Genomic DNA, 22,769 nt, shown 5'->3' with positions numbered 1-22,769 from the left:
GATTTGCAAGGTTTTTTTTTCACACAGAGAGTGGTGGGTGCCTGGAACATGCTGCCATGAGTAGTGGTGGAGGCAGATATGATAGCAAGATTTCAAAGGCATTTAGACAGACACATGAACAGGCAGGGAACAGAGTAATATGGACCATGTGCAGGAAGATTGGATTAGCTTCCATTGGCCCAGACATCGTGGGCTGAAGGGCCTGTGCTGTACTGTACTGTTCTACGTTCTATAAATCAGGTGCACATGGGGAGAAATTATTCTTGCTCTCTTCTAAGCTGCTTTTGCGGTGAAACTTGAATGAGGCACAAAGTGAAGGGGAAAAGATGGAATGGACTCTACACACAAAGGATACATGACCAGAGGAACAAAGGACTGCAGATGTTGGAATCTGGATGAAAAACACAATGACGCTGGAGGAACTCAGCAGGTCAGGCAGCGTCCGCGGAGAAAAGCAGGCGGTCAACGTTTCGGGTCAGGACCCTTCTTCAGGACTGAAGATAGGAAAAGGGGGAAGCCCGATAGATAGGAGGGAAAAGCAGAGCAGTGATAGGTGGACAAAAGAGGGGAGGCGGGGTGGGCACAGGGTGGTGATAGGTAGATGCAGGTAAGAGATAGTGATAGGCAGGTGTGGGGGAGGAGGGGAGAGCAGATCCACCGGGAGATGGGTCAAAGAGAAGGAGAGAGGGGAAAAAAGGGTTAGGAAAGGGAAGAGGAGAGGAAGGTGGGGGTGAGTTTGTGGGGAAGGGGGGTGGGGATTACCTAAAAGTGGGAGAATTCAATGTTCATGCCGTTAGGCTGCAAGGTTCTGAGACAGAAAATGAGGTGCTGTTCCTTCAGTTTGCGCTTGGAATTCTCCTGGCAGTGGAGGAGGCCGAGGACTGACGTATCAGTGATAGTGTGGGAGGGGGAGTTGAAGTGACTGGCAACGGGGAGATGCAGATCGCGGTTACGGACAGAGCGCAGGCGTTCTGCAAAACGGTCACCTAGTCTGCGTTTGGTCTCACCGATGTAGAGGAGGCCACTCCTGGAGCACCGAATGCAGTAGGTGATATTAAGGGAGGTGCAGGTGAATCTCTGTCTCACCTGAAAGGACTGTTTGGGTCCCTGGATGGAGGTGATGGAGGTGGTGTAGGGGCATGTGTTGCACCTATGGCGGGGGCAGTGGAAAGTTCCCAGGGTGGGAGCAGGATGGGTGGGGGGGGGGGGGGGGGAAGAATACGTGACCAGTGCTGGTGGGGACACTGAAGGGGTCAAGCTGATTGGCTCTGTTGCTGCTATTGGCAACAAAGCACTGGGTCACTGATGTCAATCATTGATGGAGTTAACAGCACTGTAGCCATAATGTACAAAGGGTTAGTTATGCTCCTGGTGGGGAGACCTAGAGATGCCTGTTTTGGGAAAAATGAATCACCTTGAATGTCTTGTCTGAGCTGCCCAACTTCTCGTACATGAGGAAGGAACCCTTGATGTCACAGAGTTTATCCGAGTCTCCGTGTAGGATGAGCACTGGCCAGGTGATCTCGGGGAAAATCTTGTCAAGCTTGGTCACTGCGTGCAACACCTGAACAATAAACCTCATCCTAAAAGGTCCAAGGTAGTTGAGAGGGTCATTCATGTAGTTTATTACCTGCAAGAACATAAACACATTATATCGTAATGGGGCTTCACCAGAGGACAACAGATCTCAGCAACCATGTGAATCATTTGAAAGTAAACCGGGCTAGAGATTGTTAGCGTTATTGTTACCCTGAAACTCTTGTCAGAGGATCGAGGGCATATAAATGTGCTATATATTGTAATTCTATTGCAATTGTATGTAACTTTTTGTAAGTACGGATGTATTAGACAGCCCATAGGATAGCACAATGGCAGACCAGTTAGTGCTGCTGCCTCACAGCTCCAGAGACCCGGGTTCGATCCTGACCTCGGGCGCTGTCTGTGTGGAGTTTGCATGTTCTCCCTGTGACCCTGTGGGTTTCCCTCGGGTGCTCTGGTTTTCTCCCACGTCCCAAAGACGTGTTCATAGGTTAATTGGCCTCTATGAAATGCAAATTACCCCCTCAGCATAATGAGAACAAGAGTTGGAGGGCAGGTGAGAGAAAAGAATGATAGGGTACAGAGAAATAAGGAGAGGGTGAATAGGATGAAGGGTAGGGTAGCATGGACCTGATGGGCCAAATGGCCTGTTTCTGCGTTGTCAGAAAGAATTAGTATGTTCTAGAGGCTGAGGGTAGAAAGTTGGGGTAACAGAGTCATCCTTGGTAGATCTTGGGAGCCCATGTGATTAAAAACTATGTGCAATTACTATGTGCAAATAGTAATCAAAAGGTGCTCCTGGGGTTCTGGGTTTCACAAATGTGACAGGCAATATGACAATATTTCTACAGAACTATGATAAGTGTGAATATCATGACAATTTGTACAATTTAGCACTTGACAGCCAGCCAGGAGGTGAGAAGAGTGAAGGGCATCATCTTCACAGTCTACACTGTCTGTTGTTCAGGGGTACAAGAAAGTCACAGATCACAAGACAGAGGAGCAGAAGTAGGCCATTCGGCCCATCAGGTCTGCTCCGTCACTTCACCATGAGCTAAACTATTCTCCCATCTAGCCCCAATTCCCGGCCTTTTCCTCATATCCCTTGATACCCTGACTAATCAGATACCTATCAATATCCTCCTTAAACCCCCTCAATGATCGGGCCTCCTCAGCTGTACGTGGCAACAAATTCCATAAATCCACGACCCTCTGGCTAAAGAAATTTCTCCTCATCTCTGTTCTAAATGGGTACCCTCTAATGCTAAGACTGTGCCCTCTTGTTCTGGACTCACCTACCAAGGCAAACAACTTCGCCACATCTATTCTGTCCAGTCCTTTCAACATTCTATGAGGTCCCCTCTCATTCTTCTGTACTCCAATGAATACAGTCGAAGAGCTGACAAACGTTAATCATATGTAAGCCCTTTCATTCCGGGAATCATCCTCGTAAATCTCCTCTGAACCCTCTCCAACATCAGTACATCCTTCTTAAGATAAGGGGCCCAAAACTGCACACAGTATTCCAGATGAGGCCTCACCAGTGCCGCATAGAGCCTCATCAATACATCCTTACTTTTATACACTATTCCTCTCGAAATGAATGCCAACATAGCATTCGCTTTCCTTACTGCCGATCCAACCTGGTGGTTAACCTTTAGGGTATCCTGCACGAGGACCCCCAAGTCCTCTGAAGCTTCTAACAAACAACAACATATGCTGGATAAAATTGGCCTCAATTTTCTTTGTGACTTGAGATGTTCAAAATAATGTAGTGATTTGACAGGTTAACTAATGACGATTCATTGAAGGACAATCCAGAGAAATTCCCACAAATTTAGGGTTTACTTTTTAAGTGGATGGACCAAAACTAAATACAAAATAACCTTCACAAAATGCGATGATATATGACCAAATGGTTGAAAGGAGAACCCTGGGCTGAGAAGTGGCAGATGGAGTTCAACCCGGAAAAGTGTGAAGTGATTCACTTCGGGAGATGGAATTCATAGGCAGAATACAAGGTTAATAGCAGGACTCTTAGCAGTGGAGGAACAGAGGATCTTGGGGTCCACGTCCATAGATCCCTCAAGTTTGCCACACTGGTCGATAGGGTTATTAAGAAGGCGTATGGTGTGTTAGTCAGGGTATTGAGTTCAAGAGGTAATGTTACAGCTCTATAGAACTCTGGTTAGACCACACTTGGAGGTTTGTGTTCAGTTCTGGTCGCCTCATTTTACGAAGGATGTGGAAGCTTTAGAGAGGGTGCAGAGGAGATTTACCAGGATGCTGCCTGGATTGGAGAGCAGATCTCATGAGGATACATTGAGTGAGCTGGGGCTTTTCTCTTTGGAGAGAAGGAGGATGAGAGGTGACTTGATAGAGGTGTACAAGATGATAAGAGGCATAGGTCGAGTGAACAGTCAGAGACTTTTTCCCAGGGCGACAATGGCTAACATGAGGGGGCATAATTTTAAGGTGATTGGAGGTAGGTTTAAGGGGGATGTCAGGGGTAAGTTTTTTACACAGAGAGTGGTGGGTGCGTGGAACGCACTGCCGGCAGAGCTTGTGGGGCAGATACATTAGGGACATTTAAGAGACTCTTAGATAGACGAATGATAGAGGAATGGAGGGCTATGTGGGAGGGAAGGGTTAGATAGATCTTAGAGCTGGATAAAATGTCGGCACAGCATTGTGGGCTGAAGGGCCTGTACTGTGTTGTTATGTTCTATGTTCTATATTGTAGCAGGGTGTGTGTGTGTGTGTGTGTGTGTGTGTGTGTGTGTGTGTGTGTGTGTGTGAGAGAGAGAGAATCTGTGTGTGTGTGTGTGAGAGAGAGAGAGAGAGTATCTGTGTGTGTGTGTGTGTGAGAGAGAGAATGTCTGTGTGTGTCTGTGTCTGTGTGTGTGTGAGAGAGAGAGTATCTGTGTGTGTGTGTGTGTGTGTGTGTGAGAGAGAGAATGTCTGTGTGTGTCTGTGTCTGTGTGTGTGTGAGAGAGAGAGTATCTGTGTGTGTGTGTGTGTGTGTGTGTGTGTGTGTGTGTGTGTGAGTGTGTGTGTCTCTTAGTAGGTGAGGAGAGGCCAATTAAAAACCTTGTGGTCTGTTGTTCCCCGTTGTTGTAGGCTCAATGTGGGAATAGCTGATTACTAATTTGTCTGGGGTGTCAGTCAGTGGACTTTAATAGAATTAATGCAGTAGGTTCAGCGATCGAAATTTGAATCACGTTGCACTGCTGGAGGATTTATCAACTTCATTTAGAATCTATTTTATCCAAATAGGAGAACACACCTCTCGTTGTGATCTGGACAACCACCGTGGGTCCATGTATCCCAGGGAGAAATTTGGCATCAGATGATACATCATTCTGGCACAGCACAACTAGAGTGGAGAAAGCAGAACAAGTCCAGGTAAGTCCAAGACCTTGTTTGGATCCACATTTCACCTAAGGATTGTCATTAAGGTGTTAGGAGTTAAAGCATACCTCTCGGAGCATGTAGGCGCCAGTTCAGAGAGCTTAGATGTGGTCACAAACTCTCACAGGCCTCTTCTTCAGAGGGTCAACCAATTTGGGTGACACTCTCCCTGCAGGACGGAGTCAGTGAAAGCTCCAGGGAACTAAAATCCCATCAGCCTGGCTGGTTAAACTCTGCAGATCCTATTAAGAGAGGAGCTGGGCAATTTTGCTAGTGCCTTGTGCAACATTCCTCCCTCAACTACTGCCACCCATAGACACATAAATACTATAGTCATCCATTCATTTCATTGTAGGTGAGAACTTGTTGGAATGACTGGTCCAGTAGTCCGGAGAACAGAAGCCTATATGTGAAAATCTGAATTTGATTTTAATAAATCTAGTCTCAGTAACATGTTGTGAAGCTGCTGGATTTCATAAAATCCCAAATGGCTTGCTGATATTTCCATGAGGAAGAAAATCCTGCCAGGAGATCCCAAAATCCTAAACCACTCCACCATATTAAACCACCACTCAACCTGAACTGTGATAATATGGAGAACATGGAACAGCACGGCACAGGAACAGGTCCTTCCACCCACAATGTCTGTGACAAACATGATGTTGAATTAAACAAAACCTCTTCTGCCTGCACATGATCCATATCTTTCCATTCTCTGCAGGAGGCTAAAGAAATTCGGTATGTCCCCTTTGACACTCACCAACTTTTATCGATGCACCATAGGAAGCATCTTATCTGGATGTATCACGGCTTGGTACGGCAACTGATCTGCCCCAGGACTGCAAGAAACTGCAGAGAGTTGTGGACACAGCCCAGCGCGTCATGGACACAAGCCTCCCCTCCATGGACTCTGTCTATACCTCTCGCTGCCCTGGTGAAGCAGCCAGCATAATCAAAGACCCCACCCACCCGGGTCATTCTCTCTTCTCTCCTCTCCCATCAGGCAGAAGATACAGGAGCCTGAGGGCACGTACCGCCAGGCTCAAGGACAGCTTCTATCCCACTGTGATGACTATTCAACGGTTCCCTTATACGATGAGATGGACTCTGACCTCACAATCTACCTTGTTGTGACCTTGCACCTTATTGTCCACCTGCACTGCACTTTCCCTGTAGCTGTGACATTTTGCTCTGTACTGTTATTGTTTTTACCTGTACTACCTCAATGCACTCCGTACTAACTCAATGTAACTGCACTGTGTAATGAATTGACCTGTATGATCGGTATGCAAGACAAATTTTTCACTGTACCTCAGTACAAGTGACAATAATAAACCAATACCAATACCAATACCAATATTCATGTGTCTATCTAACAGCCTCTTAAACACCACTATTGTATCTGCCTCCACCACCACCCCTGGCAGCCCGTTCCAGGCACCCACCACCCTCTGTGTAAAGAAACTTGTCCTGCAGATCTGCTTTACCTTTCCCCCTCTAGCTTAAATACATATCCTCTAGTACTTGACGTTTCAACCCTGGGAAAAAAGATTCTGACTGTTTACTCTGTCTATGTCTCTTGTAATTTTATGAACTTCCATCAGGTCTCCCCTCAGCCTCCGACGCTCCAGAGAAAACAACCCAAGTTTGTCCAACCTCTGCTTTTAGCTCATGCCCTCTAAACCGGACAGCATTGTGGTAAATCTCTTCTGCACCTTCTCCAAAGTCTCCAAATCCTTCCTGTAAAGATGCACAAAGGCACATAGATTTGAAGAGATCAGAGAGAAAAATCTTTTGTGGGGTCTGAGAAAGGGGCTTTCATACATGCGCCACTGGAAGGAAGGGAGAAGATTCCATTGGGTCAGGCTGCAGGTAAATTGCACTAGGGACTAGGAAACTACATAACTATGGTTGAAAACTAATACAATTGTAGGAAAGGTTATAGAATTGAAGGGAATGATAAACAGATTAATAGAAAAGATCAGAAGTTTAAGGGTGATGATGTATCAAAAAACAAAGTCAATTTAAGGGAAAAACTAAAATCAAAAGATGAACCATGTATTTATAACAGAACAAATGGCTTTGATGTAATGGCTGTCAGAACCAGGATTACATGATGGGGAAGGCTGGGAATTAAATCTTCGAGGATGCCTGGTGTTTGATGAGGATAAGGTGGGAAAGGAGAGGGAATAGCCCTGGTAATATAAGGTGATGTCAGGGCAGGTATGAGGAATGATATTGGCCCAAGAAACAGGCAAGGATAGTGTGTGGTGAGGAGGTTGGGGTCACAGTATGGCGGCAGGTAGAGTCATAGAGTTGTACAGCACAGAAACAGGCCCTTTGGCCCACCATGTCTATGCTGACCTTTTTGCCATCTACTCTAATCCCAATTGACTGCATTAGGACTGTATCCTTCTATGCCTTGCCTATTTAAGTGTCTGTCTGAATGCCTCAAATGTAGTGATTGTACCTGATTCCCCCGCCTCCTGTGGCAGCGCGTTCCAGATATCAACCACTCTTGGCGTAAAAAACTTAGATCCCCTTTAAAGTTCCTTCCTCTCAACTTAAACCAAGTTCCTTCCTCTCAACTTTCCCAACTACTGTGGGAAAAAGATTTTGACACCTACCCTATCTATGCCTCTCATAATCCTATACAGTTCTAACTTGTCACCTCTCAGTTTCCTTCGCTCCAGGAAAAACAAGCCCAGCCTGTCCAATCTCTCCCCATAACTAAAGACCTCCAGTCCAGGCAACGTCCTGGTGAATCTCCTCTGCACTCTCTCCAGTGCAATCACGTCCTTCCTGTAGTGTGGTGACCAGAACTGCACACAGTACCAAGCCAGTGTTTTGTAAAGTTGCAACATAACATCCCAACTCTTATATTCTATGCCCTGATCTCTGCAGGCAAGCACGCTGTACGCCTTCTTCACCACCCTATCCACCTATGTTGCCACTTGCAGGGAACTATAGACTTAAACCTCAAGGTCCCTCTGTTCATCAACTTTCCTTACTGACCTAACATTTACTGCATATGCCCAACCCCTGTTTGACTTTCCAAAATGCATCACTTGTCAGGATGAAATTCCATCTGCCAAACTTCCCATCTGATCTGTACATTACAGTAGTGGGCAGGCACGTTAGTGTAGTGGTTAGCGTGATGCTATTACAGCGCCAGCGACCCGGGTTCGATTCCCGCCGCTGCCTGTAAGGAGTTTGTACGTTCTTCCTGTGTCTGCGTGGGTTTCTTCCGGGTGCTCTGCTTTCCTCCCACATTCCAAAAACGTACGGGTTAGGAAGTTGTGGGCATGCTATGTTGGCGCCGGAAGCGTGGCGATACCTGCGGGCTGCCTCCAGAACACTCTACGCAAAAGATGCATTTCACTGTGTGTTTCGATGTACACGTGACTAATAAAGATATCTTACCTTATCTTATTTTATATCCTGCGATAGCCTTCGACAACCTTCCTCATTATCCACAACACCATTAACGTTTGTGCCATCGGCAGACTTACTAATCACTCCTCCTACATTCATATCCAAGTCGTTAATATATATAACAAACAGCAAAGGTCCCAGCAACGACCTCTATGGTACACCACTGGTCACAGACTTCCAATCAAAGAAACATCCATACACCACTACCCTCTGCCTCCTATCACCAAGCCAACTTTGGATCCAATAAGCAGCTCACCTTGGATTCCCTGTGCCTTAACCTTATGGACAAGCATTCCATGTGGGTCCTTATCAAAGGTGGTGCTACCACCTCTCAGCTCCAGTGACCTGCTTCCTGACTTTCGGACGGTCTGTGTGGAGACAGAGGGTAATGCTCGATGGGACTTATTCTAGCTGGAGGTCTGTGACTAGTGGCTTTCCTCAGGGATCTGTACTGGGACCTCTGCTGTTTGTGATGTATGTAAATGACCTGGATGAAAATGTACACGGGTGGGTTAGTCAGTTTGCAGATAGCATGAAGATTGCTGGTGTTGTGGATAGTGTAGAAGACAGGCAAAGGATACAGCGCGATATAGATCTGTTGCAGATACGGGCGGAGAAATGGCAGATGGAGTTCAACCCGGCCAAATGTGAAGTGTTGCACCTTGGAGATCAAATGTAAAGGGACAGAACACAGTTAGTGGCAGGACCCTTAACAGTGTTGATGAGCAGAGGGATCTTGGGGTCCAAGTCCATAGCTCCTTGAAAGTGGCTGCACAGGTTGATAGGGTGGTGAAGAAGGCGTATGACATGCTTGCCTTCATTAGTCGAGGCACTGAGTTCAAGAGTCAGGAAATAATGCTGCAGCTTTGTAGAACTTTAGTTAGGCCGCATCTGGAGTATTGCATTCAGTTCTGGTCGCCCCATTACAGGAAGAATGTCGAGGCTTTGGAGAGGGTGCAGAAGAGGTTTACCAAAATACTGCCAGGATTAGAGGGCATGTACTATGCGGATAAGTTGACAAACTCGGGTTGTTTTATCTGGAGCGGCAGAGTCTGAGGGGAGATCTGATAGAGGTTTATAAGATTATGAGAGGCTTTGATAGAGTAGATAGCCAGTATCTTTTCCCCAGGGTTGAAATGTCTAATACCAGAGGGCATCCACTTAAGGTGATGGGGTAAGTTCAAAGGAGATGTGTGGGGCAAGTTTTTTACACAGAGAGCGGTGGGTGCCTGGAACATGCTGCCTGTGGTGATGGTAGAGGCAGATACGATAGGGGCATTCAAGAAGCTCTTGGATAGGCACATGAATGTGAGGGAAATGGTAGGATATGGACATTGTTTAGGCAGAAGGGATTAGTTTAGTTGGGCATTTTATTACTAATATATTGGTATTGGTCTACTATTGTCAACTGTACCGAGGTACAGTGAAAAACTTGCATAGTTTGTACAGATCAATTCATTACAAAGTGAATTGAAGTAGCACAGGGTAAAAACAATAACAGAATACAAAGTGTCACAGCTACAGGGAAGTGCAGTGCAGGTAGACAATAAGGTGCAAGGTCAAACAAGGCAGATTGTGAGGTCAGGAGTTCATCTCATTGTATAAGGGAACTGTTCAATAGTCTTAAAAAATTTGGATTGACACAACATTGTGGGCTGAAGGGCCTGTTCCTGTGCTGTACTGTTAGAACATAGAACATAGAACACTATAGCACAGTACAGGCCCTTCAGCCCATAATGTTGTGCCGACATTTTATCCTGCTCTAAGATCTATCTAACCCTTCCCTCCTACGTAGTCCCCTATTTTTCTATCATTCATGTGTCTATCTAAGAGTCTCTTAAATGTCCCTAATGTATCTGCCCCCACAACCTCTGCCGGCAGTGCGTTCCACGCACCCACCACTCTCTGTGTAAAAAACTTACCCCTGACATCGCCCTTAAACCTTCCTCCAATCACCTTAAAATGATGTCCCCTCATGTTAGCCATTGTCACCCTGGGAAAAAGTCTCTGGCTGTCCACTCGATCTATGCCTCTTATCATCTTGTACACCTCTATCAAGTCACCTCTCATCCTCCTTCTCTCCAAAGAGAAAAGCCCAAGCTCACTCAACCTATCCTCATAAGACATGCTCTCCAATCCAGGCAGCATCCTCGTAAATCTCCTCTGCACCCTCTCTAAAGCTTCTGCATCCTTCCTATAATGAGGCGAACAGAACTGAACACAATACTCCAAGTGTGGTCTAAACAGAGTTCTACAGAGCTGCAACACCACCTCGCGGCTCTTGAACTCAATACCCCGATTAATGAAGGCAGATACACCATACGCCTTCTGAACAACTTTATCGACCTACGCGGCAACCTTGAGGGATCTCTGGACCTGGACCCCAAGATCCCTCTGTTCCTCCACACTGTGAAGAGTCCTGCCATTAACCAAGTTCTATGTTCTATGAGTTTGCGCACTCTCTCTGTGACCGGTTTCCTCTGGGTCTCCAGTTTCCTCCCACATCCCAAAGATGCGCAGGTTTGTAGGTTAATTGTCTGCTGTAAGATGCCATGAGTGTGTAGGAGGGTGGTACATTCTAGGGGGAGTTAAAGGAAATGTAGGGAGATTTAAGTAGGATTAATGTAAATGGGTGTTTGGTGGAAAATGTAGACAGAGAGTTGAAGTTTTTATGTTGTATGACTACATCTGAAGGTGGGTGTTATGATAATTGGTAGGAATTGGATTAGATTGTTTTGACTTGGATTTAAAAGATTGTTTTCTCTGGAGCATCGGAGGCTGAGGGGAGACCTGATAGAAATTTATAAAACGATGAGGGGCATAGTCATAGGGTAGACAGTCAGAATCTTTTTCCCAGGGTAGAATTGTCAAATATTAGAGGGCATAGGTTGAAGGTGAGAGGGGGAAAGTTTAAAGGAGATCTGCAAGACAAGTTTTTTTTACGCAGAGGGTGGTGGGTGCCTGGAACAGGCTGCCAGGGGTGGTGGAAGCAAATACGAGAGTTGTGTTTAAGAGGAATTTAGACAGGCGAGTGAACAGACAGGGAATGGAGGGATATGGACCATGGGTGGGCAGATGGGATTAGTTTAATTTGGCATTATGGTCGGCACAGACGTGTTGGGCCGAAGGGTCTGTTTCTATGCTATATGACAATGCCTGCTGGAGGGTGGTACAGAATTGGTAGGAAATGATGGGAATGTGAAAGAGAATGGGTTACTGGGAAACTTGTGGAGCAATGGGACTGATGGAATTGCTCGGAGAGCTGGCATGGATTCGATGGGCCGAATGGCCTTCTTCGCTGTCATTAGAAAATATAAACATCTGTAAAAATCAGTACAGGTAGAGATAAGAGATATCAAGGGACACTGACTAGTTGGGGAGGCTCACAGGAGTTCCAACAGCACAATTGGCAAATGGATTAATCAAGAAAAGCTTGTAGCAAACACAAACTAATAAACCCAGGGCACGTTAATCTTCATTTCGACAGAGTAAGTCAAGTCGGCAGAAGTCGTCAGAGGATCACTTCATAGGATGCATTCAGGATGGCTCCTCACGGCACCTCAGCACGGCACCATTGAGGGACGGGTCATTCTAGGGATAAGTTGATGGAATCAGATAAGGTTGATTAGGAATCTGACGGCAAGGATCCTCAAGGGAAAAACAACCAAAAGATAACATTTGTTTTGCATGTCGAAATAGATGCAGTACATTCAGAAATGGCTTGAACAAAAATAAAAGCCGATTACATAAGTTTGTGATGTGCTCAGTTGGAGTAGATTGGGAAATTAGATTAATATAATTGGGTCAGCAGGTAAACAATGGCAAACATTTAAAGAAATATTTCAAAGTTCTCAGCTGACGTGCATTCTACTGTGGGCCAATCATCAATGACCTTCCTTCAGTCGTGAGGTCAGAAGTAGGGACGTTCGCTGATGATTGCACAGTGTTCAGAACCATTTGCAACTCCTCAGATAATGAATCAGTCCACGACCAAATGCGGCAAGACGAGGACAATATCCAGGCCTTAGCTGATAGGTGGCCAGTAACATTTGGCCACACAAGTGCCAGGCAATGATGATATCCAAGAGAAAATCCAGCTACCACCTCCTGACATTCAATGGCGTTTCCATCACTGAATCCCCCACTATCAATATCCTGGGGGGTTACCACTGACCAGAAACTAACCTGGAGTAGCCATATACACAATGTGGCTACTAGAGCAGGTCAGAGGCTAGGAATCCTGCAGCAAGTAATTCACCTCCTAACTCCCCAAAAGCCTGTCCAACATCTACAAGGCTCAAGTCAGGAGTGGGATGGGACACTGGCCTGGGAGAGTGCAGCTTCAACAACACTCAAGAAGCTCGACACCATGGAGAACATAACGGCCTGCTTGATAAGCAGCCCATCCCCACCACTGAAAACATCTACGGGATACGCTGCCACAAGAAGGCGGCATCTATCATCAAGGACCCCCACCATCCGGGCCATGCCATCTTCTCGCTGCTACCATCGGGCAGGAGGTACAGAAGCCTGAAGTCCCTCACCACCAGGTTCAGGAACAGCTACTTTCCTACAACCATCAGGTTCTTGATCCGACCTGCACAACCCGAACCCCACCTCAGCAACGGAAACCTATGGACCTCCTCTTGCACTATGGGGGACTTGTCTCTGATTATGTCTTTTTTGCACTAAAGTCTTGTTTTTGCGCACTCTTTTACTCTCTCTCTCTTCACTGCCTTGTGTAATTTCTGAGTAAACTCTGTACCTACGTGCCTGTCATGCTGCTGCTGCAAGTTTTTCATTGTACCTGTACCTCACCGTACTTGTGCACATGACAATAAACTCAACATGACTTGACAACCATTCACTCCACCACTGACACACAGTAGCAGCAGTGTGTACAATCTACAGTAGGCACTGCAGCAACTCACCAAGACACCTTCTGCAGCACCTTCCAAACCCACCAGCTCTACCAGCTAGCAGGACAAGGGCAGCAAGCACTGCCACCTGGAAGTTGCCCTCCAAGCCTTCATTTCAAGAGGACTAGAACATAAAAGCAAGGATGTACTGCTGAGGCTTTATAAGGCATTGGGCTGACGGCATTTGGAATATTGTTAGCATTCTTATTTACCCCAAACTGCATCAGTCAAGAGACAACCAGAATAAGAGTCTGGAGTCACCTAGATGACAGATTTCATTCCCTGAAGGAAATGGGAGCTAATTGGACTTTTACAACAATCCAGTGGTTTCATAGTTACTGTTGCTGATACCATCTTTAAATCCTAAGGTTATTTAATTACTCAAAGTTCAAAAAAAACCCTGGACGCTTTAAGCTTACACCACTGGGTTAATGGTTCGAGTTTCTAGATGTTAATCAGTAACTTGACTGCAATGCTGCCATCCAAATGAAAGATTGTAGGAGTCTTATAACGAGGCAAAAGGGAAGAAAGAAAATAAATTAATGTAGAGAAAACAGCAGGAGAAATTATTATGATGAATATTAAAATATCTGGTGCAATAAACAAATATTTTGCATCTGACTTCAGTGTAGAGGGCACAAAAATGTGAAAAAATATTCTAATGGCTGTGACAAGTTTAAAATAATTAATATCACTAAAGAGAAATTATGGGAGAAATCAAAGACAAAAAATTGCCTGGACCTGATAACCCGCAGCCCAGGATTCCTAATGATCATAGTTATAGAGTTGTACGGCACAGAGCAGGCCCTTAGGCCCAACTGGTCCATGCCGACCAAGATGCCCCATCCAAGTGAGTCCCATTTGCCAGCATTTGGCCCATAACCTTCTAAACCTTTCCAATCCATGTCCCTGTCCAACTGTCTTTTAAAAGTTGTTATTGTACCTGCCTCAACCACTTCCTCTGGCAGCCCATTCCACCAAGATACCACCCGCTGTGTAAAAAAAATTGCCCCTCAAGTTCCTATCTAATCTCTCCCCTCTCACCTTAATCCTATGCCCTCTCGTCTCAATTCCCCAACCAGGAAAAAGACAGTGCATTCACCCTATCTATACCCCTCATGATTTTATACACCTCTGTAACATCACCTCTCAGCCTCCTGAGCTCCAAGAAATTAAAGTCCTAGTCTGCCCAACCTTAAACATAGAGCATAGAACAATACAGCACAGAACAGGCCCTTCGGCCCACAATGTTGTGCTGACATAGCTATTCCCTCCTACCTACAGAATGCCCAGATCCTTCCATTTTCCTCTCATTCATGTGCCCATCCAAGCCCCTCTTAAAAGCCTCCAGTGAGTTTGCCTCCACCACCCTATCAGGCAATGCATTCCAGGCATTCACCACTCTCTCAGTAAAAAAACTTACCCCTCACATCTCTTCTGAACCTACCCCCTCTCAGCTTAAATGCATGCCCTCTGGTATTGGATCGCTCAATAATGGGAAAAAAGATATTGCTTGTCCACCCTATCTATGCTCCTCATCATTTTATACACTTCCAACAGATCACCCCTCAGCCTCCACCGCTCCAGAGAAAAAAGAAAAGAGGAAACCTCTCCCTATAACAGTCCCTCAAAGTCTTGGCAACAGCCTTGTAAATCTTTTCTGCACTCTCTTAACCATTTCCCTCTGACTACCTTCATGAACAAAATCTATCCATCACTGCCATGAATATACTTGGTGACTGAGCCTTCACTGGCCTCTGAGGTAATAGAGTCCTTCCAGTTTAATAACATCTTTCCTGCAGCAGGGCGACCAAAACTGAACACAATACTCCAAGTGCAGCCTCACCAGCATCCTGTACAATGGCACCATGACCACCCAACTTTTATACTCAACGCCCTGACTGATGGAGGCCAGCGTGCCAGAAGCCTTCTTCACCTGTGACTCCACTTTCAGTTGAGCATGCACTGGTACTCCAAGGTCCCTCTGGGGGGGCATTCTCTAACAGGACTGATCGGAGGACAGATTTCTTACTGCAGAGGGTTTGCATATCTTTGGAAACCTCTACCTCAGAGGCCAGTGAAGGCTCAGTCACTGAGTATATTCATGGCAGTGGTGGATAGATTTTGTTCATGAAGGCGGTCAGAGGGAAATGGTTGCGAGAGTGGAACCAAGACACAAGCAACAGCTGTGACCTTACTGAAGGGTGGAGAAGGCTCAGGGGACCACGCATTTCACCTTCTTTGCAGCTGGGATGGTAAACCCCATCCCTGCCAGCAAAAGTCACAATATAGAGACACAAGAGATTCTGCAGAAACTGGAGCAAAACACAAAAAGTGCTGGAGGAACCCAGCAGGTCAGGCAGCATCCATGGAGGGAAATAAACAGTCGATGTTTCGGGCCGAGACCCTTCATCAGGACTGGAAACCAGAATAAGAAGGTGGGGGGAGGGGGAGGAGCACAGGCTGGCAGGTGACTGGTGAGTTCAGGTGATAGGGGGAAGGCAGGGGGTGGGGGTGGGGGGGAAGATGTAATAAGCTGAGAGGTGATGGGTAGAAGAGGCCAAGGGCCGAAGAAGGAGGAGTCCGGTAGGAGAGGGCAGTGGACCGTGGAATAAAGGATGGGGGAGGGGAGGAGGGGAGATGGGCAGGTCATCAAGGCGGGGGAAGGGAGCCACAGGAATAAGGGAAGTCACAATATATTTTTTAATTTACATCAACTCATGATATTCACCACAGTACGAGAAGAGCTTACCAGTGCTTTTGTGAGAAACAGTGCTCTGTGTAAGTATATGTTTTCCTTTTTGTTTTTGAAACTGTGAAATTGGGTTCAAGAAAAAACTTGATGCATTCCTGGTGTTAAACATAGAACAGTACAGCACAGGAACAGGCCCTTTGGCCCACAATGTTGTGCTAAGCTAATTAAACTAGTCATTAAATGCCTAACTAAACTGATCCTTTCTGCCCACAGGATGTCCGTTTCCATTCTCTGCACACTCTGTACCTACCTAAGAGCCTCTTAAACGCCTCTGTCGTATCTGCCTCCACCACCACCCCTGGCAGCACATTCCAGGCACACAGCACTCTCTGTGTAAAAACCTTTCCCTGTACATCTCCTTTGAACTTTCCCCCACTTAACTTAAATGCATGCTCTCTACTATCAGACATTTTCGATCCTGGGAGAAAGATATCAGCTGTCTACTCTATCTGTGTCTCTCATAATCATATAAACTTCTATCAGGTCTCCCCTCAGCCTCCAACGCTCCAGAGAAAACAACCCAAGTTTGTCCAACCTCTCCTTGTAACTAATATACTGTAATTCAGGCAATGTTCTGGTGAACCTCTTCTGCACTCTCTCCAGAGCCTCCACATCCTTCCTGTAATCTGGCAACCAGAACTGCACACAGTACTCCAAAGTGGCTAACCAAAGTTTTATACAGCTGCAACATGACTTCCCGACTTTTATACTCAATGTCCCAACAAATGAAGGCAAACATGCCATATGCCTTCTTTACCACCTATTCCACTTGTGTTGCCACTTTCAGGGAGCTATGGACTTGCAGCCCAACATCCCTCTGCACATCAATGCTCCTAAGGGTCCTGCCATTTACTGTGTACTTTCCTCTTGCATTTGAGCTCTCGAAATCCAACACCTCATACTTGTCTGTATTAAACTTTATCTGCCCAAACCTCCAACTGCTCAATATTCTGCTGTACCCTTTGACAACCTTCTTCACTATCCACAGCCCTGCCAATCTTTGTTACTAATCAAGCCACCTACATTTTTATCTCCATTGTTTATAAGATAAGATAAGATAAGATTTATCAGTCACATGTACATTGAAACACATAGTGAAATGCGTCTTTTTGCGTTACTGAGAATGTTCTGGGGGCAGCCCGTAAGTGTCGCCACGCTTCCGGCACCAACATAGCATGCCCACAACTTCCTAACCCGTACGTCTTTGGAATGTGGGAGGAAACCGGAGCACCTGGAGGAAACCCATGCAGACACGGGGAGAACGTACAAACTCCTTACAGACAGCGGCCAGAATTGAACCCGAGTCACTGGCGCTGTAATAGCGTTACGTTAACCACTGCACTACCATGCCGCCTCATATGTTATATATATATGTGTGTGTGTGTGTGATCCTTGCAGAACACCACTGGTCACAGACCTCCAGTCAGAGAAGTGCCTCTCCATCACTACCTTGCACCACTATGGCCAAGCCAATGGTGTATCCAACTTATCAACGCACCATAGATCCCATGTGAGTTAATCTTTTGGATCAGCCCAGTATGAGGGACCTTGTCAAATGCTTTACTAAAGTCCATGTAGACAACATTCACTGCCCTACCCTCATCAATCATCTTTGTCACGTCCTCAAAAAAGTGATTCTTACTCACTGAGTGTGTAAGACTCATTCACTGGATCCCCACACTTTGGCCCTGGACACTACTGAAACCTTTCATGGAAGGACTCATAACTAAAATAGCCACTGATACCTCACATAGTAATGAATGAATTTCCTGACCCAAATCTATCAGAAAAGCACGGATCCTTGTAACTTCAGCCCAATATTATCAAGGAATTGAACATTTAGTAAAACACATGCTACACAATGCAAACTGCCAACTCCAGCTACTGTTTTTATCTCATCTTGCAGTTCGGGTATCAGCAGCATATGAGTAGAAGTTCCCCAGACCTGGCGGCTCACTAGTGGATCAGAGCAAGGCGACAAGGACAAACACAGACTGCCTTTTCCCCTTCCCGGAACACTCACCTCCAGCAGCAGCCCTGCGACCCCGGCAGATTTCTCTGATGCCCTCCCATCCTGTTTCCAATCATTGATCGATTCCTGAGGTCAAGGCCCACTGCTACAGTGGTCATTAAGTGGGACGTCGCTGCCATCATAAAGCCTCTTTTAATTCTTAGTCAGATCCTTCACAACGGTTCCCCGTCCCGTTCAGAGACCACCACTGCTCCATGGTCACTGCCCTAGGATCCATCAAACTTTCTTCGAGGATCTTGTGATGACACAAAAAGGAAACATCCCCCATCTATCGGCTCCTACATTGTGTTGACCCCTGTGCTGCTACATCATATTGATGGAATTCAATCGCACTGATAAATCAAATCATAGAATTGTTAAGGCCCACAAAGAGGCCATTTGACCCCTCAAGTTCCTGATGGTTTCTCACAGAGTAATCATTTTGGTCTCATTCCCTCTCTCTTCCTCAACAACCCAAATAATTTTCCCTCAGTCGTCTTCCTGGTTCTCTTACAGGATTCTGGATTGACTGTTTCCATGGTGATGTTTCCAGATCATCACTGCTCTCTGATTGTGGGGATTTTCCCCTCACCCCTTATGTTGCTTCTGCCCAAAACTTTAGATCCTTGTGCCCTGGTCTTTGAACCACCAGTAATGAGAACAGTCGCCCTTGCCTATCCTTACTGAACCAGTCATTATCATCGTGCCGATAACACATCCTTGAGGAGCAGCTGGTGAAAACCTTGAGGTGGGAGTGAATGCTTTTAACCAGGTGCCTGGGTAGGTTGTAGAGTTGGGAGGCATTTTACCTTCAATGGGGTTGCTGATTCGGGATTTACTAATACCAAAGGTGCCATAAAGATCACCCCAGCAATCTCATGTTGTCGTTCTTTCCCCACGTATGTTGCAACCAATCCTCCCTGAAATGAGACAGAACTATATTAACAAAGTTAAATTGGTAAATTGGTTTATTATTGTCATATATACTGAGGAACAGTGAAAAACTTTGTTTTGCATGCCATCCATACAGATCATTTCAGTACATCAGTGCATTGAGGTAGTACAGAGGAAAACAATAACAGAATGCAGAATAAAGTGTGACAGTTACAGAGAAAGTGCAGTGCAGGTAGACAATAAGGTGCAAAGGCCATAACGAGGTAGATTTTGAGGTCAAGAGTCCATCTTATTGTACTAGGGAACCGTTCAATAGTCGTATAGCAGCGGGATAGAGGCTGGTGGTACGTGCTTTCAGGCTTTTGTATCTTATGCCCAATGGGAGAAGGGAGAAGAGACAATGTCTGGGGGTGGGTGGGGTCTTTGATTATGTTGGCTGCTTTACCGAGGCAGCGAGAAGTGTAGACAGAGTCCATGGAGGGGAGGCTGGTTTCCATGATGTGCTGAGCTGTGTCCACAACTCTCTGCAGTTTCTTGCGGTCACAGGCAGAGCAGTTGCTGTACCAAGCCGTGATGCATCCGGATAGGATGCTTTCTATGGTGCATCAATAAAAATTGGTGAGGGTCAAAGGGGACATGCCAAATTTCTTTAGCCTCCTGAGGAAGTAGAGACACTGGTGAGCTTTCTTGGCTGTGGTGTCTACGTGGTTGGACCAGGACAGGCTATTAGTGATGTTTATTAATGAGATAGAGCCTGTCATACTAGAGCTCAGAGGGCACATATCTGGAAGGTCCAGCCTTGATTCCTGCTCTGTACAGCCTTGGAAAAAAATTGGCTCATTGCCAGGTAAAGATCCTGTTAGCGGGAGTGTAGGAAGCTTGCCACCTAGTTCAAAACTCATCCAATTATCCTCCCTCCTTAATGCCTTTAACACACCACATAGCAATTCAGGTGAAGGCCAGTGTGAGAATGTGGTTGAGTTTTTGCCTGGTTGAATCCCAAAATGGCAGCTGGGGAATTTAAAGCCAAGTGATTTAGTAAATCTGGAATGAGTTGCTAAACCCAATAAATGTGGGACATGCAAGAGACTGCAGATGCTGGAATCACTGTAACCATGAAACTGCTGGGCTTGGAAAACCCACCTGGTTCACGAATGCCCTGGGGCAGAGGAACCCTGCTGTCCTTACTCATGAGATCCCTAATTCACAGATATAATTAACTCTTGGCAGCCTCCTACTTCAGGGTCAATTAGGACCAGCAATACATCCACATATTCACATCCTCCTAATGAACAACTAAATAATAATCAGACCAGATTTGCCACCCAGTCACAAGAAGAGGGATTGGATTGGGTTGGTATGGCAATTCCAACGCACAGGAATGCAAGACGCTGCAGAGGGTAGTGGACACAGCCCTCCCCACCACTGACAGCATCTGCAGGAGGTGCTGCCTCAAGAAGATGGCATCTATCGTCAAGGGTCCCCACCATCCGGGTCATGCCCTCTTCCCGCTGCTGCCGTCAGGCAGGAGGTACAGAAGCCTGACAGGTCCCACACCACCAGGTTCAGGAACAGTTACTTTCCTACAACCATCAGGTTCTTGAACCGACCTGCACAACCCTAACCCTCCCTCAGCAACAGAACACTACGGACCGCCTCTGGCACTGCCACGGACTTGTCTCTGATAGTTATCTTTTTTTGCACTAAGGTCTTGTTTTTGCACAGTCTTTTTTCTCTCTCTCTCTTCATTTCTTGTACATTTATGTATAATTCTGTGTGTTGTCTGTACCTATGTGCCTGTAATGCTGCTGCAAGCAAGTTTTTCATTGTACCTGTACCTCACCGTACTTGTGCGCATGACAATAAACTTGACGATTTGACTAAGAGCTGTCTTTCAGCATTGTACAACCATACAGCATGGAATACAAGCCCAGCTCGTCCATGCCAACCAACGTGCCTCCCTGAGCTAGTGCCATTTGCCTACATTTGATCCATACCCCTTTATGCCTTTCTTATCAATGTACCTGTCCAAATGTCCTGTAAATGTCGTAATTGTACCCGCCTCTGCCACTTCATCTAGCAGCTCGTCCCACATACCCACCGCCCTCTCTGTGACAAAGTTGCCCCTCAAGTTGCTTTTCAATCTTTCCCCTCTCATCTTAAACCTGTGCACCTTCACCGTAGGGACTGGGAAGGATCAAGAAGGCAGCTCACCACCACCACCCCTCTCATGGGCAATTAGGGATTGGCTGCCTTACCAGATCCTAAAAATGAATAAATAAAATCAACTTAGAGTAAACTGTACAGGGTTGGGGGGGGTGGTGGCAGAGGTGGGGGGGGGGGGGGGGATAAAGAATCTGAAATTACCATAAGGTCCTATGTATGAGCTGCACTGGTGTATAAGTCACTCTCTCCCTCCCCCACCACACCCTTTGAGGACTTCAATTTTAGGAAATCACCTTTCTTGGTTTAACATATATGTAACTTTTCTTGTACAAGCATGAGGTAATAATGAAAAAAAGAAATCAGTTCAAATCTTGAAGCATTTCTGCATTGTGACACATAATTTCATTGTTTAGTAAGATAAGAACAAACATGAAGTGGTGGCTTGAAAATAACCAAGCCTAATTAGATTAAATACATGGGTGTAGAAGGCTCACCCATTTACAAGTCATCTGCCTCTGTATAGCCCATGTGAAGATACTCAGGAGGTAAACTTATACACCAGTTTTTACAGTATATGAGCAATTCTAAACAGCAAATTCTTTCATGTTTTGTTCTGGTGGGTCACTTACAAGGCCTTGAGCCAACAGAAATAGAGGCAGCCTTGGGTAGCGTTGCTTGACCATGTCGATGTGTTGCAGGCAGTCACGGACATATGTTCTGAAGTTAGGCACACTTAGTCGTTTGCCTTCACTTTGCCCGTGGCCAACTGTGCAAGGATGAAAAGAAGTGGCTTAGAGGCAAGAAAGAAGTGGGAGGAGAGTTCCCTTGAAGGCTCACAGACCAGGAGAGTGCTCAGCTTCCTCCTCAGCTGGGTAGGTTTGAACACAAGCCGAGTGAAGCTGGATTTGTTTCTACTGATCACTAATTAACGACCCCCCTACTACCAATGCTCACCCCCGACTCCCAACCACCATGGTAAATTGGTTTATTGTTGTCACATGCACCGACGTACAGTGAGAAGCTTTGTTTTGCATGTTGTTCATACAGATCATTTCATCACATCAGTACATTGAGGTAGTACAAGGGAAAACAATAACGGAATGCAGAATACAGTGTTACAGTTACAGAGAAAGTGCAGTGCAGGCAGACTATAAGATGCAAGGCCATAACGAGGTAGATTGTGAGGTCAACAGTCCATTTTATCGTACTAAGGGATCATTCAATAGTTTTATAACAATGGGGTAGAAGCTGTGTTGAAGCCTTGGTTAAAAGAGCAGAAAGATTGAGACCATAAGGGAGACCACAGCAACCATACTGTGCCTCATTATACCTCTGAGAAATATCTCGATGGGATTCATGCACAATTTAGCACTGGAAACTACTATAATAACTGGTAATTGGTTTGTTATTGTCACATGTATTGAGATACAGAGAAAAACTTTGCGTGCCATCCAGACAGATCATTCCAAATGTAATACATCAGGGAGGTTTGTAGATCCTGGAGTCATTTTACCTTCAATGGAGTTGCTTATTAGGGAGTTATTAGGGAGTGCAGAATTAGAGGAAAAGTGAAGAAAATGGAAAGAGAGGCAGCAAGAACCAAAGCCCGATCTGCCATCTGGAACCACCTGTCCTGAAT

At 45.8% G+C, this 22,769-nt stretch overlaps 1 protein-coding gene across 1 annotated transcript; it reads right to left on the bottom strand.

Annotated features, from left to right (window-relative positions):
- Nucleotides 1–1,381: 1,381 nt before the first annotated feature.
- LOC127571294 (monoglyceride lipase-like) lies at nt 1,382–21,813 on the bottom strand. The gene is made up of 4 exons (XM_052017563.1): nt 21,760–21,813; nt 18,880–18,990; nt 4,826–4,915; nt 1,382–1,630 (listed from the first exon to the last, which is right to left on the bottom strand). Exons 1-4 carry the CDS (start codon nt 21,811–21,813, stop codon nt 1,382–1,384), a joined length of 504 nt encoding a protein of 167 aa, XP_051873523.1.
- Nucleotides 21,814–22,769: the final 956 nt, after the last annotated feature.

Source organism: Pristis pectinata, chromosome 6 (assembly GCF_009764475.1).
Source record: "Pristis pectinata isolate sPriPec2 chromosome 6, sPriPec2.1.pri, whole genome shotgun sequence".
In the NCBI taxonomy this organism is placed as follows: domain Eukaryota; kingdom Metazoa; phylum Chordata; class Chondrichthyes; order Rhinopristiformes; family Pristidae; genus Pristis; species Pristis pectinata.
The sequence above is the reverse complement of the archived record's forward strand: the minus strand, read 5'-3'. Positions and strand labels throughout refer to the sequence as shown.

What these genes read in the sequence shown, in the direction of transcription:
- LOC127571294 (XM_052017563.1), bottom strand. Translation starts at nt 21,813, where the DNA reads ATGGTCAAGCAACGCTACCCAAGGCTGCCTCTATTTCTGTTGGCTCAA. An exon ending in TTCTGTTGGCTCAAGGCCTT is followed by an intron (nt 18,991 to 21,759) that starts GTAAGTGACCCA and finishes GTCTCATTTCAG; the next exon opens with GGAGGATTGGTTGCAACATA. An exon ending in AATCAGCAACCCCATTGAAG is followed by an intron (nt 4,916 to 18,879) that starts GTAAAATGCCTC and finishes TCTCCACTCTAG; the next exon opens with TTGTGCTGTGCCAGAATGAT.